This window comes from Canis aureus, chromosome X (genome assembly GCF_053574225.1).
Source record: "Canis aureus isolate CA01 chromosome X, VMU_Caureus_v.1.0, whole genome shotgun sequence".
Classification (NCBI taxonomy): Eukaryota; Metazoa; Chordata; class Mammalia; order Carnivora; family Canidae; genus Canis; species Canis aureus.
Window position 1 is genome coordinate 74,478,001 of NC_135649.1, and position 15,663 is coordinate 74,493,663.

At 40.0% G+C, this 15,663-nt stretch overlaps 1 protein-coding gene across 3 annotated transcripts in view; it reads left to right on the forward strand.

The window, feature by feature from the left end:
• ZC4H2 (zinc finger C4H2-type containing) overlaps window positions 1-15,663 on the forward strand; it is a 61,746-nt gene continuing 46,083 nt past the window's right edge. The window contains exons 1-2 of one of the 3 annotated variants that reach the window (XM_077887399.1): window positions 97-236; window positions 664-832. Coding sequence is in view for 2 of the 3 variants with exons in the window: in XM_077887400.1 (XP_077743526.1) it covers window positions 94-236 (143 nt within the window). In the remaining variant the exon portion in view is untranslated. Of the gene's footprint in view, window positions 237-663; window positions 833-15,663 lie in introns of all 3 variants that reach the window. The other 2 variants (XM_077887400.1, XM_077887397.1) reach the window with 2 other exon arrangements.

Genomic DNA, 15,663 nt, shown 5'->3' on the forward strand with positions numbered 1-15,663 from the left:
CCTTTGGTCCCCGGGCTTCATGGCTGGTCCTGGAGCTGCGGACTACAGCTCCCAGGCCTGCTCCGAATCCCTACCGCACAGGCTCAGAGCCCAATGCCCGGAGGCGGTGGTTACGTTGTGTCTATTGTATGCCTGGGTTTGTATTTGTACATTTCTCGGGACGTGAAATTGGGAGTGAAGAGCATGGCAGATGAGCAAGAAATCATGTGCAAATTGGAAAGCATTAAAGAGATCAGGTAAGTGAACATTGCAGCGCCCCTTAGACCCCCTCGAAGCCCCCAAAATCCCCCGCTGCGGGAAAGAGCTGAGTTACCAATGGAAAGTATCTATTGTTAAGCTACTTGTGGAGAGGGGCGGGAAAGGAACCCATTCACGGAATTCAACGATGGGAGGGAGGCTGCAAAGTGTTGGAACTGAGGCCAGCAGATTGACCAAGAGAAACCTGTCGCCAGATGTCAGAGAGAAAGCCAGATGAAGACACCGGGAGGTTGGGGAGGACCGTGCCGGGGGTGGGGGTGGGCTGGGGCGTGGACCTTGGCGGGTGGTGGTGATGTTGGTTCCAAGACAGCTTTTTTCATCTTGGGGTGGGAGTTGGACAGCATTCTTGGATCTATTATTATTATTATTATTATTAGTGTTTTGTGTGGCTCCTTGTTCTTTCAGAGGCGAGATTTTTTTCAGTCTCCTGATAACTTCAGGACCTAGAGCTCAGGCTGGACTTTTGAGAGCAAAGTCCAGCGCATTGGGGCAGGTGGTGGCCTCCAGGGACTAATTGCTGGGGGTGCGGAAGTATACGGCAGTCTGGGATTGGTAGGCCGGAAAGCACTCGCACGTATGTACTTTTGCATTCACAAATTTACCACCGTCTTCCTCTCCTACCCGGTGCTCTGAAAGGGGAATGGGAGCAGTGGGGACTGGGGAGGCAGTGGCTGCGCCAGATGGTGGGAGCTCAGCTGCAGCTCTAAGGTGCCAGAGGTGAAGGGACAGGCCAGCAAAGGGGAATTTGCCGGCTTCCTGACCCCTTCCTTCCAGGAGCAGCTTTGGCAAGGTGATGATGTTGTCCTTGCTCAGAACACACTATTGCCAAGGAAGTGGACTGACTGGGCTGACACCCGGCTTTCCTTCAACCACTCTGCTTTTCCAGAACCATCCTCCCTCGCTGGCTCCAGTTTTCACCCTAATTCTGAGGATGGCCTGGGTTGGACAGTCTCCCTTTAGCGTTTTCACAGAACTCGGGGAAAAGGATATTTAGGTCAAGTGTGTCTATTTAGGAAATAAGACGTTGGACCAAGAGATTTAACCCTTGGAGTGAATGTCTTGGGTGAGACTCACATGTGTAGGGAAGCACTTGAGCTTTTTTTGTCCTTTGGAGGTTTGCATCTCTCCTTGCAGGACTGTAAAGTGTAAAGGGAAGGGACTATTAATTATTAAGCATCTGGTGAGCCAAGTTCATTGACCCACTATTGCTTATTTCAGCAAGAGCCCTGAGAGCTTCCTACACCTCTTTTACAACTGGGAAAATGGAAGCTCAGAACATTTAACTAACTTTCCCAGAGCCTGACAACTTGAAAATAAATGTCAGATTTTGACAGGAACCCAATTTGTGTGCAGAGTCTCTGGTTTTCCCACTGTATCTCATGGAGGGTCTACAAAAGGCTGGAGAGGGGGATTATGTTGCAATATTCTTTTGCAAAAAGAGTGAGATACTTTGGTGTGTCAGAAAGCCAGCTATCATAATAACAATGTAGCTAATAAGAAGCTTAGGCCTACAAGTGAAGAGTCTAGATCTTTTTCTTACTAGACTTTATTTTCTTTTTAAGATTTTATTTATTTTATTTATTCATGAGAGAGACACACACACAGAGAAGCAGAAACATAGGCAGAGAGAGAAGCAGGCTCCATGTAAGAAGCCCGTTGTAGAACTTTATCCCAGGACCCCGGGATCACCCCCTGAGCCAAAGGCAGATGCTCAACCGCTGAGCCACCCAGGTGTCCCTCTTACTGGACTTTAAAGAAACCTCTGTCCAACTCCAAAAGAAAGGACAGTTGGGAGAAAGGGAAGTACCCTCCCAATGGAGACTTCATAGGGAGCCTCTACCCTCACCTATATAAACCAGGCATTCCCACTACTAGCTGGGAGGGGTACATCAGAGGCCTACAGAGAGGGCTGAACTCCCATCAGCAATCAGCAGTAACAAAGAGCCCTTTGTAAACGTGAAGGTCAACTAGAGACCAGGTGGAGAACCTGGATTTATACTACTCACTTCCTGCAAAAAGAATACATCAGGTCTGCAAAACCAAAGGTTTAAAAGAGATCCATTGTCCAAATTTAATTTTTAGAAAAATTACTTGCCATACCAAGATTATAAATTTAAATGACAAGAGAAAGTAAACCCTTGTCAACATTAAGATGACACAGATGGTAGAATTATCTTACAAAGATCTTAAAGCAGCTTTCATAAAAATGATTCACTAAGTGATTGCAACACACTTAAAACAAATGATAAAATAAAATATCTCAGCATATAAATAGAAGTCTCAGCAAGGATATATAAAACATAAAGGAGAACCAAATAGAAATTTGTGAACTGAAAAAACACAAAGCCAAAAAACGTAATACAAACTAAATGGATGGGCTCTACAGCAGGATGGAGAAGATAGAGGGAAAAAAATACCAGACAACTTAAACATCAAACATTAGAAATTTCATAATCCAACCAAAGGGAAATTAGATTCCAAAAATAAGAAAAAAGAATTAACCAGAGTGTCCAGACCTGTGGGACTATAACAAATGATCTAACATTTATGTCCACTTTATGTCAGGACTAGGAAAGTACTTGAAGAAACAGTGGCTAAAACTTCACAAACTAAGCAAAGGACATGAACTTCCAGATTCAGCAAGCTAAATAAACACCATCAGGATAAATGTGAAGAAATTCACACCAAGACACATCATAATCAGCCTTCTGAAAACAAAGGGCAAGGAAAAGATCTAGAAAGCAATCAGAGAGAAACAATACTTTACCTATACCTTCAGGGGAAAAATTTTAGAAGACAGCAGACATTTCGTCAGACACTGAAGAGGCCCTAGCAGAAAGTGGCACATTTTCCAAGTCCTGACAGAAGAGAATCTTGAATGAAATCCAAAATCCTATATCCAGTGATAATATCCTGCATGAATAAAAGGATTAACCAAGATATTCTAAAATGAATTGAATCAGGGAATTTATCAATAGCTTCCTATTGATAAATTCTACCTTATAAGAATGATTAAAGTAAGTCCTTTAAACACAAAATAAACAATAAAAGGACTCTTGTAGGGAAGAATACAGTGAGCAAAAACATGAGTAATTACAAGAGAAGTCTTTACCTCTTGAGTCATCTGAATTACATTTGATTATTGGTTCAAAATTTATCACACTGTCTCATGCAGTTCTTAGTGTAAGTAGAGGAAACATTTAATACATTCATGTCACAAATAAGGCAGCGTAAAGTGATGTAAAAGGTGAGGTTTGTATATTTCACTTGAACTGACACAATGATGACATCAGATGACTGTGATAAATTACGTATACATAATGTAATAATGAGAAGAAACACTAAAAAAGCTGTACAAAGAGATGCACTCAAAAACATTATAGATAAATAAAAATGGAATTTTAAAAAATGTTCAAGTCACCCACAGGAAAGCAAGGCAAAACAACAACAACAAAATAAAACCAGACAGAACAAACAGGTAACAAAGTAAAATGGCAGGCTGAGCCTTAATATATCAGTAATTGTGTGCATATAAATGGTCTAAATACACCAATGTAAAAGAATGGATTTTTTAAAAGTTTATTTATTTATTTGACAGAGAGAGAGTGTGTGTGAGAGAGTGAGTAAGTGCACAAGCAGGGGGAGCAGCAGGCAGAGGGAGAGGGAAAAGCAAACTACCCCTGAGCAGGGAGCTTGATCCCAGGACCCTGGGATCATGACCTGAGCTGAAGGCAAATGCTTAACTGACTGAGCCACCCAGGCGCCCCCAAGAGTGGATTTAAAATAAAAAAGATCCAACCATATACTGTCTATAAAGAAATACATTTGAAATATAATGATATAGGTAAGCTGAAAGTAAAAGGAGGGGAAAAGATGCAATGGAAACTTTAAAAGAAACCAGGAGCAGCTATGGTAATGTTAGGTAAAACAGATTTCAGATGAAAAAACATTCCAAGAATAGAGATGGATATTACATAATGAGAAAGGGTCAAGCCACCAAGAGGACATAACAATTCTAAATGCATATGCCCCCAAAGTCATTTAAATTAGCTTTCTTTAGACAATTTTATTTTATTTTTTTAGACAATTTTAATGTAATATACAAAGGTTACATCACTTGGTTTACGAATTTAAAGTGGGGAAATTACTACAAATACAATTTGATGTTCACACATGGGACAGGTAACCGTGTATGGGTGGGTGAGAGAAGGAGGGAGCAAAGAAAGGGGTAGAAGGAACTGGAGAAAGGAGCTAACATTTATTTGTCCATCACCTAATTTCAGAGTTCTTGGCTCATTTATATTTAACCTTCTTAGTGGAAATCTGTGGTAGGAATTATTATCCCCATTTTACAGTAAGGATACCAAGGCTCAGAAAGGTTAGGTTATCTATCTATGGATATATAGCTAGGAAAGGAAGAATATATCCTCCTCTTCACATGACATACACATTTTAGCAAATACTGATAATCTGAGACACCTGGGTGGCTCAGCGGTTGAGCGTCTGTCTGCCTTTGGCTCAGGACGGGATCCCAGAGTCCCAGGATTGAGTCTTACACTGGGCTTCCTGCATGGAGCCTTCTTCTCCCTCTGCCTATGTCTCTGCCTCTCTCTCTCTCTCTCTCTCTCTCTCTCATGAATAAATAAAATCTTTAAAAAATGTTGGGATCCCTGGGTGGCGCAGCGGTTTGGCGCCTGCCTTTGGCCCGGGGCACGATCCTGGAGACCCGGGATCGAATCCCATGTCGGGCTCCCGGTGCATGGAGCCTGCTTCTCCCTCTGCCTGTGTCTCTGCCTCTCTCTCTCTCTCTGTGACTATCATAAATAAATAAAAGTTAAAAAAAAATAAAAAAAATGCTGATAATCTCATTAACTATTATGCACAGTTCTTCAACTGCTCTTATCTGAGATAAGATAATCCCTGGAAGGTATGATCAGAGCAGCCTATTTCTGTTAAAAAATAATAAAATGTTGCTTCTGAGCTGAAGTAGTAGTGATGACGGCAACATCATCAGAAGGCCTAATTAAGATAAGCGGGAAGCTAGATGGACCTCCAGGCCCAGAAAGAAACACATTCATATTCAGTGGTCATGCATACCAATGGCAGGATTTGAAATGGGAAATGTTTCAGGAATAGATCCTCCAACCGCAGACCATTTCCCCAGTCCTGACTCTGACCATCTGTCCAGCCCTGCCTTTCCTCCCAATCCCACCCACACTCCCAATAGTGTGTTTAAGACCACAGCCCCCAAATCTGACACTGGTCTATTTTGCCAATCCATTCATTAGGCTTTCAAGTGGTGCTGCAGATATGTAGGAAGGGGAAGAGGAGAATAGAACAAAAGAAGGGAGGTGGAAAAGAGGGAAGAAAAGAAGCCATGAGGCAGAGGAAAGGAGTGCAGCCACCACTAAACGAACCAGAGCGCTTCACCAGCTCCCCAAATGCATACTAATATCTCCTTAACATGCACATTCCATTCATACACATACATTACATCCACTCATGTCCTGGTGCACAAGTATCTATACACAATGAGTTTTCCCCACTTAAGAAAGGAAAACACATTTTGTAAGTATACACAGGTATACTTCATTTTATTGTGTTTTGCAGATAGTGCATTTTTTTAAACAAATTAAAAGTTTTTGTCAACCCTTGTGTCATCAAGCAAGATTTTGGGTGCCATTTTTCCTATAGCATTTGCTCATTTCATGTCTCCATATCATATTTTGGTAATTCTTGTAATAATTCAAACTTTTTCATTGTTATCATATTTTTATGGTGATCAGTGGCCAGTGATCTTTGATGTACTATTGCAATTGTTTCAAAGTGCCATGAACTGCACCCATATAAGATGGTAGACTTAATCAATAAACAATGTCTGTTCTGACTGCTCTACTGACCAGCAGTTTTTCTATCTCTAACTCCTTGACCTTCCTATCCCATGAGACACATCAATATTGACTATAGACCAATTAATAAGCCTATGATGATCCCTAAGTGTTCATGTGAGAGAAACACATCTCTCACTTTAAATCAAAAGCTAGAAATTAAATTATTAAGCTTACTGAGGAAATCAAGTCAAAGGCTGAGATAGGCCAAAAGCTAGGCTTCTTGTGCCAAACAGTTAACTAAGTTGTGAGTGCAGAGGAAAAGTTCTTGAAGGAAGTTGAAAGTGCTGCTCCAGTGAATAAGAAAGCAAAATAGCCTTATTGCTGATACAGAGATAGTTTTAGTGATCTGGATAGAAGATAAAACAAGCCACAGCATTTCCTTAAGCCAAAGCCTAATCCAGAGCAAGGCCCTAACACTTTTCATTTCTGTCAAGGCTGAGAGAGGTGAGGAAGCTGTAGAAGAAAAGTGTGAAGTTAGCAGAGGCTGGTTCATGAGGTTTAAGGAAAGAAGCTTTCTCCATAAAGCAGAAGTATAAGATGAAGCAGCAAGCACTAACAAAGCTGCAGCAAGTTATCCAGAAATGTAGCTAAGATAATAAATGAAGGTGACTACACTAAACAACAGATTTTCAATGTAGATTGAGTAGCTTTGTATTGGAAGTAGATGCCTTCTAGGACTTTCATAGCTAGAGAGAAGTTTCAAAGCTTCAAAGGACAGGCTGACCCTTGTTAGGGGCTAATACAGCTGGTGACTTAAAGTTGACTTTAAGCTGGTGACCATTTACCATTCTGAAAATTCCAGTGCCCTTAAGAATTACCCTAAATCTATTTTGCCCATGGCCCATAAACAGAACAATAAAGCCTCGATAAGAGCACATTTGTTTACAACATGGTTTACTGAATATTTTAATCCTACTGTTGAGTCCTACTATTGAAAACAAAATGATTCCTTTCAAAATACTGCTACTCACTGACAATGCATCCAGTCACCCAAGAGCTCTGCTGGAAATGAACAACAAAATTAATGTTTCCATACCTGCTAACACAGCATTCATTATGAAGCCTATGGATCAAGGAGTAATTTCATCCTTTAAGAAATACATTTTATGCAAACAAAATCGGAGAAGGACAATCATCATATGGTTGCACTCATACGGGGAATATAAGAAATGGTGAAAGGGATTATAAGGGAAAGGAAGGAAAATGAGTGGGAAAAATTAGGGTGACAAAACATGAGAGACTCCTAACTCTGGGAAAGGAACAGAGGGTAGTGGAAGGGGAGGCAGGTGGGGGGATGGAGTAACTGGGTGAAGGGCACTGAGGAGGGCACTTGATGGGTGTTATACTATATGTTGGCAAATCAAACTTCAATTTAAAAAAATAATAAAAAAAAATAATACACTTTGTAAGGCCATAGCTGCCATAGATGGTGATTCCTAGATGAATCTGGGCAAAGTAAATTGAAAACCTTCTGGAAAATGTTCCCTATTCTAGATATCATTAAAAACACTCATGGTTTGAGGCAGCTGGGTGGCTTAGTGGTTGAGTGTCTGCCTTCAGCTCAGGTTGTGATCCTGAGGTCCTGGTATTGAGTCCCACATCAGGCTCCCTGTAGGGAGTCTGCTTCTCTCTCTGCCTATGTCTCTGCCTCTCTCTCTGTCTCTCATGATTAAATAAATTTTAAAGATCTTAAAAAAAAAAGAACACTCATGGTTCATGGAAAGCAGTCAAAATATCAACATGGACAGGAGTTTGGAAGAAATTAATTGTACCCTCATGGGTGACTTGGAGGAGTTCAAGACTTTAGTGAAAGAAGTATTTATAGATGTAGTAAAAATAGCAAGAGACCTGGAATTAGTTGTAGAACCTGAAGATGTGACTGGATTGCTACAATCTCATTATAAAACTTTTAAGAGATGAAGAGTTGCTTCTCATGGATGAGCAAAGAAAGTGGTTTCTTGAGATAGACACCAGGTGTAGATGCTGTGAAGATTGTCGAAATGACAACAAAATTTAGAATAGCACGTAAATATTGGTTGATAAGGCAGCAGTATTTGAGAGTCAAAGAGGACTCCAATTTTGAAAGAACTGTGGGTAAAATGGTATCAAGCATCATCACATGCCACAGAGACATCATTCACAAAAGGAAGAGTCAATTGATATGGCAAACTTCATTGTCTTATTTTAAGAAATTGCCACAGCAACCCCATCCTTTGCCAATCATCACCCTGATAGGTCAGTAAACATCAAGATCAAGGGAAGACCCTCTACTAGCAAAAAGATTAGGACTCACTTAAAGGTCATGTAATGGTTAACAGGTTTTCTAACAATAAAGTATTTTTAAATTTATGTATATCTTTTTTAGACATAATGCTATCACATAATAGACTACAGTACAGTGTAAACATAGCTTTTATATCCACTGGGAAACAAAAAATTATTTGGCTCTCTATTGCAATATTCACTGTATTGAAGTGATCTGGAACAGAACACACAGTATCTCAGAGGCATGTCTGTTTTGTGATGTGAAGTAGTTTCCCTTAAATGTTTCTGCTCTGGGTCCTCTCTTTCCTTCTTTACAAATTCTTCTGTGTGACCAACTATACTTCCATGGCTTCAGGTATTACCTTCAAATCCCCAATCTCTGTCCCCCCAGCTTCCTTCCAAGTTTTAGCCCAATACATCCCACACTGTACTGGGCTTGTCCACCTGGTTGTTCCACAAATGCTGCTTAAGTTGGCCAGCTCTTATGACTTTGTCTCTACACCAGTCCAGGTTCTTGTTTAATGCCATTATTTTCTGAATAGTTACCTCAAATTGAAACCTATATTTCAGTGTTGCTTACCCTTTCTTTTTTTACGACTCATCTCTGACACTTAGCAAATCCTACTATTTCTATGTTTACCATTATAATTCAAATTCCTACCCCACTCTCCACTTCCACACTAACTGCCACATTTTATGTTTTCATCATGACTTGTCTGCATATTTATAACTCTACCTATGAAATTGTTTTCTTGTCTTTTTTCTCCTTCCCTGTCTTCAATGCCATTCACATTGCTATAAGAACTGTCTTCCTAAAGCACTGGTGTTATGTTATCCCTCAAACATATTTGCCAACTTCCCACAGCCTATAGCAGTATTTTTCCTTTTTTAAAAAACAGGTTTTATTTATTTATTCATGAGAGACACAGAGAGAGATAGAGAGGCAGAGACATAGGCAGAGGGAGGAGAATCAGGCTCCATGCAGGGACCCCGACTGATGTGGGACTCGATCCCAGAACTCCGGGATCACACCCTGAGCCAAAGGCAGAGGCTCAATCACTGAGCCACCCAAGTGTCCCTATAGCAGTATTTTTCAAAACACAGGTTACAAACCACATGTTTCATGAAATAAATTAATCAGTTGCCAGTAGCATCTGTAAAACATTTAAATATCAAAATAAGATAGGAAATACCAGCCTACATTGCATAAGAAATGGTAAATATTCTTTTCAGAAACTTTTGTTTCAAGTTTTTATCTGTGTTTGTGTGTATTGGGTCACAACATAAAAATCATTTCTTGCTGTAGGCCATTTCTTACTGTATTTCTAATGAACAGATATTTGCCTATAGTTGTTGCATTCATGCACCTCTGTCCCACAAGTCTGGCCCACACCCACCTTTCCAATCTTATCTGCTACTACTTTTTATTCAACCTATCCTTTATTTACATGAAAGTTCCCTGCTCTATCATACACTTTTACACCCCTAGGCCTTTGCCAATGTTAATCCCTTATTGAATGCCTTTTCCTCATTCTAGGCCGTAAGTCCTACTCGTTCTTCAAAGAAGACCCAGAACAAACCCCACCTGTTGTCCAAAACCTTTCAATTTCCCCAGTCCAAATGGATCACTACCTTTTTGGGTTCCCACAGTAAGACTTATGCCTTATGATCAAGTTTTGAATTGGCATATATTTCCTTCCCTTCCTCCCTTTATTCACTCATTGCTGTGGCAGCTTCGGCAGGCTCCTCTGTCACCTGGCTTGAAAACTGACACAGCCCAGTACTCACTCAACAGCCAGTTACAGGAGATTCAGTACCTCTGGGCCTTAGGAATGAGTAAGCCAAATAATGATGATCACAGGAAAGAGAATGGGAAGGAGTTGACATTTGCTAGTGAGCTGTAAGAAAGTCTTCAAACAGAACTGTTCTAACCTGATTTTCTGACAGTACCTGTTCTGTTTTCCCAGATGAGCAAATAAATATTAGATGGAAAGACACTTGGTACTTAGGGACTGTTCTAACTAGACTAGAGAAGGCAGGAAAAACTGGTTCCCCTTTCTTAATTCAGTAACATTTACCAACCACCTGTTCTGAGCCATACACTGGACTGGGATATTCTGGGGACCATTAAGATAAATTAGACCTGTTCTCAAGGATCTTAGAATCAAGGTGAATAGCTCTGATCTCTCCCCTGAGTTCCAGACTCACATATCCAACTTCCCACTTACCCATACCTACTGGATGTGTCACTGGCATCTCAAGCTCCAGCAGAACTTTCAGTTCCACTCCCACCCCAACATTCTCCACTCCTAGTCTGCCCCATCAATAGTAATTGTCTCCTGAACTCAAAATCTGGAATCATTCTTCATTCCTCCCTCTCTCTGACCCCCTACATCTGAGACATTATCACAGTGATTATCAAACAGTAGTACACTGGTTATGCATCAGAATCCACCTGGAGGACCATTGAAACAGATTTTTGGGTCCCATCTCCAGAATCTCTGATTCAGTAGATCCCGGGTGGAGCCTGAGCATATGCATTTCTATCAAGTTTCAGGCAATAGTGTTACTTGTGGTCCTGAGATCACACTTGAAAAACCACTGCATTAGTTAGTTTGACCTGGTAGGTATACCTATATAATATATTCTGGATCTGTCCACTTCTCACCATTTACTTAGCTCATCAACAAATTTGTGCAGGTTTCCATACATCTGCACTACCCAGTGGCTTCACTTGATCAGCGCATCCTCAAGTCCTATAGATCCCAGCTGCCCTGTCCTGTTTGTTGTGTGAGTATTGGGGCTAAGTCACCTCTGGAGCTGGATGATGGATGAGCCTGCCAAGTTCGGCCCATGAATGGATGTTCTATTGCCCTAGAACCTCTCCTCCCTATACGTCCTACTCCATGTTAGCCAGTAAAAATCCATTGGAAAGAAGTCAGCCAGCTGAATATTTTTGTTTTGACTCAGGATTCTGTATGGATAGACTGTGACCTAGGGAGGTCAGATATCCTGGTTCAACAGTTTAATAAAACTATGGCCCCAGTGATTGTGGGAAACCTTAAGTAAGTATGATGTGGTTTTCCTGTGATTCTTTGACCACACCATGTGCACTTCAGCCTCTTGGGAGGATTTCCTTATAAAACTTTCCACATAAAATCACATCTTTAATGATTTGGATGTTTTCCTCTCTTGTAAGGCCAAATATACCACAGATTCTATCTCATGGAGTCATCCAAGACCTATGTGCAAGGTTATACTGAGTTTTACTTCTCAGGTAGAATTTCCAAGGTTCCAGGAAGTTCCATTATGTGCCTTATTCCATCCCGAAAATTGGTGACTGCACCGGGACAAGAATTCACCTCTGTCGGCTTGTTTTCTACTGCTTGAGATCTTTCATATGAGAAAAGTCCCTTGGTATGATGGCAAAGTTGATTAGGCTCACTACAATGGAGTCTCTACTTCTTGGCTTTGTGATCTCAGCCTCAGATTTTTCATCTGTAAAAATGAAGCTAAACATCCCATTGATATGGTCATGATAAGGATTAAAGTAGATGACATATAAGATGCCTAGCACAGTTGCTGGAACATAATACACACACACACACACACATACACACACACACACACATACATCTGCTATTATTAAACAGAACTCTTCTGAACACCCGATTTCTTCTCAGTTCCTGGTACTTATAGACTCAATAAATGATGCCTAAATGAATCAACCCTTCCCACCCATGATAATGTCTTTCTTTCTCTGAGGCTACTGAAATTTCAGTCAATACCCTAAACTTACTACCTATTTGCTTTCATTTTGTCACTCCAAATGTAATTGCTGAGCCCTGCTTATGGCCAAAGCAGTGTGATGGATGATGGGGAGTTTATAGAGAGAAGTATAACATTGTGCCATTCTCTAGAAAGCTCTTGTGTGTATAATTATCTATATTTTAAATTGCTTCATGTGTAAGTCTGTACATTTAGAGGACCCAAAGGACCATAGCTGCATGCTCTTGGGCTAGTTCTTTGCCCTATCTGGGCATTTGTTTCTTCATCTCTGAAATGAAGAGGATGAATTTGATTGGTGGCTTTGAAATAATGTTCTGAGAAGCCCTGGGAGTTCCACAGAGGTTTATCAATGGCCACTCTCATAGAGTCAGACAGAGTTGGATTTGGAGAATAAGGACTCTGGAGGTCCCAGTTCCACTTCAGCCATAACAGTTAAAATGTGTTCTATTTTCTGTATTGGATCACAGTTATTTTATTTGAAGGAAGAGGTCTACTCATCAGTAACCCACAGGATCCAGCACACTGTTAGAGTAAATGGTACTTGCTTAATAAACTTTCTTTGTCCACTTGATTGATAGAAAAAATGTGAAGAGAAGGAAGAGGAAGTTAGCATGATGTCTACTCTGTAGATTTGGGAAAGGAAGGACATTTTCCCTAAATTTAATCTTAGCCAAACTACCCAGTAACTGGACAGAGCATAGATGGTAGAACAATAGATACTAATCCTAAGAACAGAGTAAAGGCAATTGACCACCAGGGTAACATGTCTGCATGTTTTGTTTCATCATTAACCCCCTCCCTAGTCCTCCTGGGTACCTCAGTTGACCAACTACATTAAAAATCTCTTGCCTCTACACAAGCCTTTTGACATGTCATTTATTTTCCTGGAGAAACAGGAACGGAGGGGTAGGAACAGCTTAAAATTTGGGTTCAGATGGTTTTGTGAATTTAGATTTAATTCTAAGTATGGTAAGAAGTCATTGGAGGATATATGTGTAATATCTATTGAGTTGTGATTTTCATACCATAGAAAACATCCATTTTAGGTGTGCAATTCAATGGCTTTTAGTAAATTTATAGAGTTGTACAACTATCACCTCAATACAATTTTAGAACATTTCCATCATCCAATAAAGAGCCCTTATGCCCAGTTTTAAGTTGATCTCCATTCCCACCCACAGCTCCAGACAACCAGTAATGTACTTTCTGTCTTTATAGATTTGCCTTTACATACAACTTAGCATATTGAGTTTGAGGCTTGTACACATTGTAACATATGCCATTGTTTCTTTCCTTTTTAATGGCAAATGGTTTTTCATTGTATGAGAATACCACATTTTGTTCATTTGCTGACCAATTAGTAAACATTTGGGTTATGTCTACCTTTCAGCTTCCGTGAATAATGTTCCTCTAAACATAGGCATATAAGTCATTGCAAAGAATTACATTTTATTTTTAAGTTTTTATTTAAATTCCAGTTTACTAACATACAATATGACACTAGTTTTAGGTGTACATATAGTGATTCAACACTTCCATACAATACCCAGTGCTTAACACAAATGCACTCATTAATCCCTTCACCTATTTATCCCATACCCATCCCTCACTTACCTCTTCTCTGGTAACCATCATTTTCTCCTCTATGGTTAAGAGTCAGCTTCTTGGTTTGCCTCTCTTTTCCCCCCTCATTCTTCATTTGTTCTGTTTCTTAAATTCTACATATGAGTGAGGTCATGAGCTTTTGTCTTTCTCTGACTGGCTTATTTCACTTAGCAAAACACTCTAGCTCCATCCATGTCATTGCAAATAGCAAGATTTGATTCTTTATTATGCATGAGCAATATTCCATTCTCTATGTATATCGTAACTTCTTTATCCATTCATCAGTCAATGGACACTTGACCTGTTTCTATAATCTGGCTAATATAGATAATGCTGCTATAAACATCAAGGTGCAAGTATTCTTTTGAATTAGTATTTTGTACTCTTTGGGTAAATACCTAGTATTGCAGTTGCTGGGTTGTAGGTAGGTCCATTTTTCACTTTTTGAGGAAACTCCATTCTGTTTTTCAGAGTGGCTGCACCACTTTGCATTTTCACCAAAAATACAAGAGTTACCATTTTTCCACATCCTTACCAACACCTGTGGGGTTTTTTCTGCTGTTAATTTTAGTCATTCTTACATGTGTGAGGTGATAATGTCATTGTAGTTTTGATTTGTATTTCCCTGGTAATGAGTGATGTGTTGAGCATCTTTTTATGTGTTGTTGGCTATCCTTATGTTTTCTTTTGAAAAATGTCTCTTTATATCTTTTGCCTATTTCTTAACTGTATTGTTTCTTGGGTGCTTAGTTTGATAAGTTTTTTAAAAATATTTTATTTATTTATTCATGAGAGACAGAGAGAGACAGAGAGAGAGAGAGGCAGAGACACAGGCAGAGGGAGAAGCAGGCTCCATGCAGGGAGCCTGATGTGGGACTTGATCCCAGGACTCCAGGATCATACCTGGGCCGAAGGCAGGTGCTAAACTGCTGAGCCACCCAGGGATCCCCAGTTTGATATTTTTTGTGGATTTTAAATACTATCCCTTTAGCAGATATGTAATTTGCAAGTATCCTCTCCATTCCAAAAGTTGCCTTTTAGTTTTGTTGATTGTTTCCTTCACTGAGCAGCAGCTTTTTATCATGATGAAGTCCTAGTAGTTAATTTTATTGTTTCCCTTGCATCAGATGTGTCTAGTAAGACGTTGTGACAGCCAATGTCCAAGAGGTTGCTACCTGTGTTCTCTAGGATTTTGATTGGTTTCCTATATCACATTTATGTCTTTCATCCATTTTGAATTTATTTTTGTGTACTGTATAAGAAAGTGGTCCAGTTTCAAAGAGAGAGAGAGAGAGAGAAAAGAAAGAATGAAAGAAAGAAAAGAAAGAAAGAAAGAAAGAAAGAAAGAAAGAAAGAAAGAAAGAAAGAAAGAAAGAAAGAGGTCCAGTTTCATTCTTTTGCTTGTTAGTTGAAGAGACTGTCTTATTTCTATTGGGTATTCTTTCCTGCTTTGTTGAACCATATAGTTATGGGTCTGTTTCTGGGCTTTTCATTCTGTTCCATTGATCTATGTGTCTGTTTTTGTACCAGTAAGATACTGTATTGATGGCCGCACCTTTGTAATATAGCTTGAAGTCTAAAATTGTGATGCTTTTTTTTTAATAAATTAATTTTTTTTGGTGTTCAATTTACCAACATACAGAATAACACCCAGTGCTCATCCCATCAAGTGTCCCCTTCAGTGCCCGTCACCAACTCACCCCACCCCCGGCCCTCGTCCCCTTCCACCACCCCTAGTTCATTTCCCAGAGTTAGGAGTCTATATGTTCTGTCTCCCTTTCTGATATGTCCCACCCTTATATTCTTCTTCTCCCTTCCCTTATATTCCCTTTCACTATTATTTATATTCCCCAAA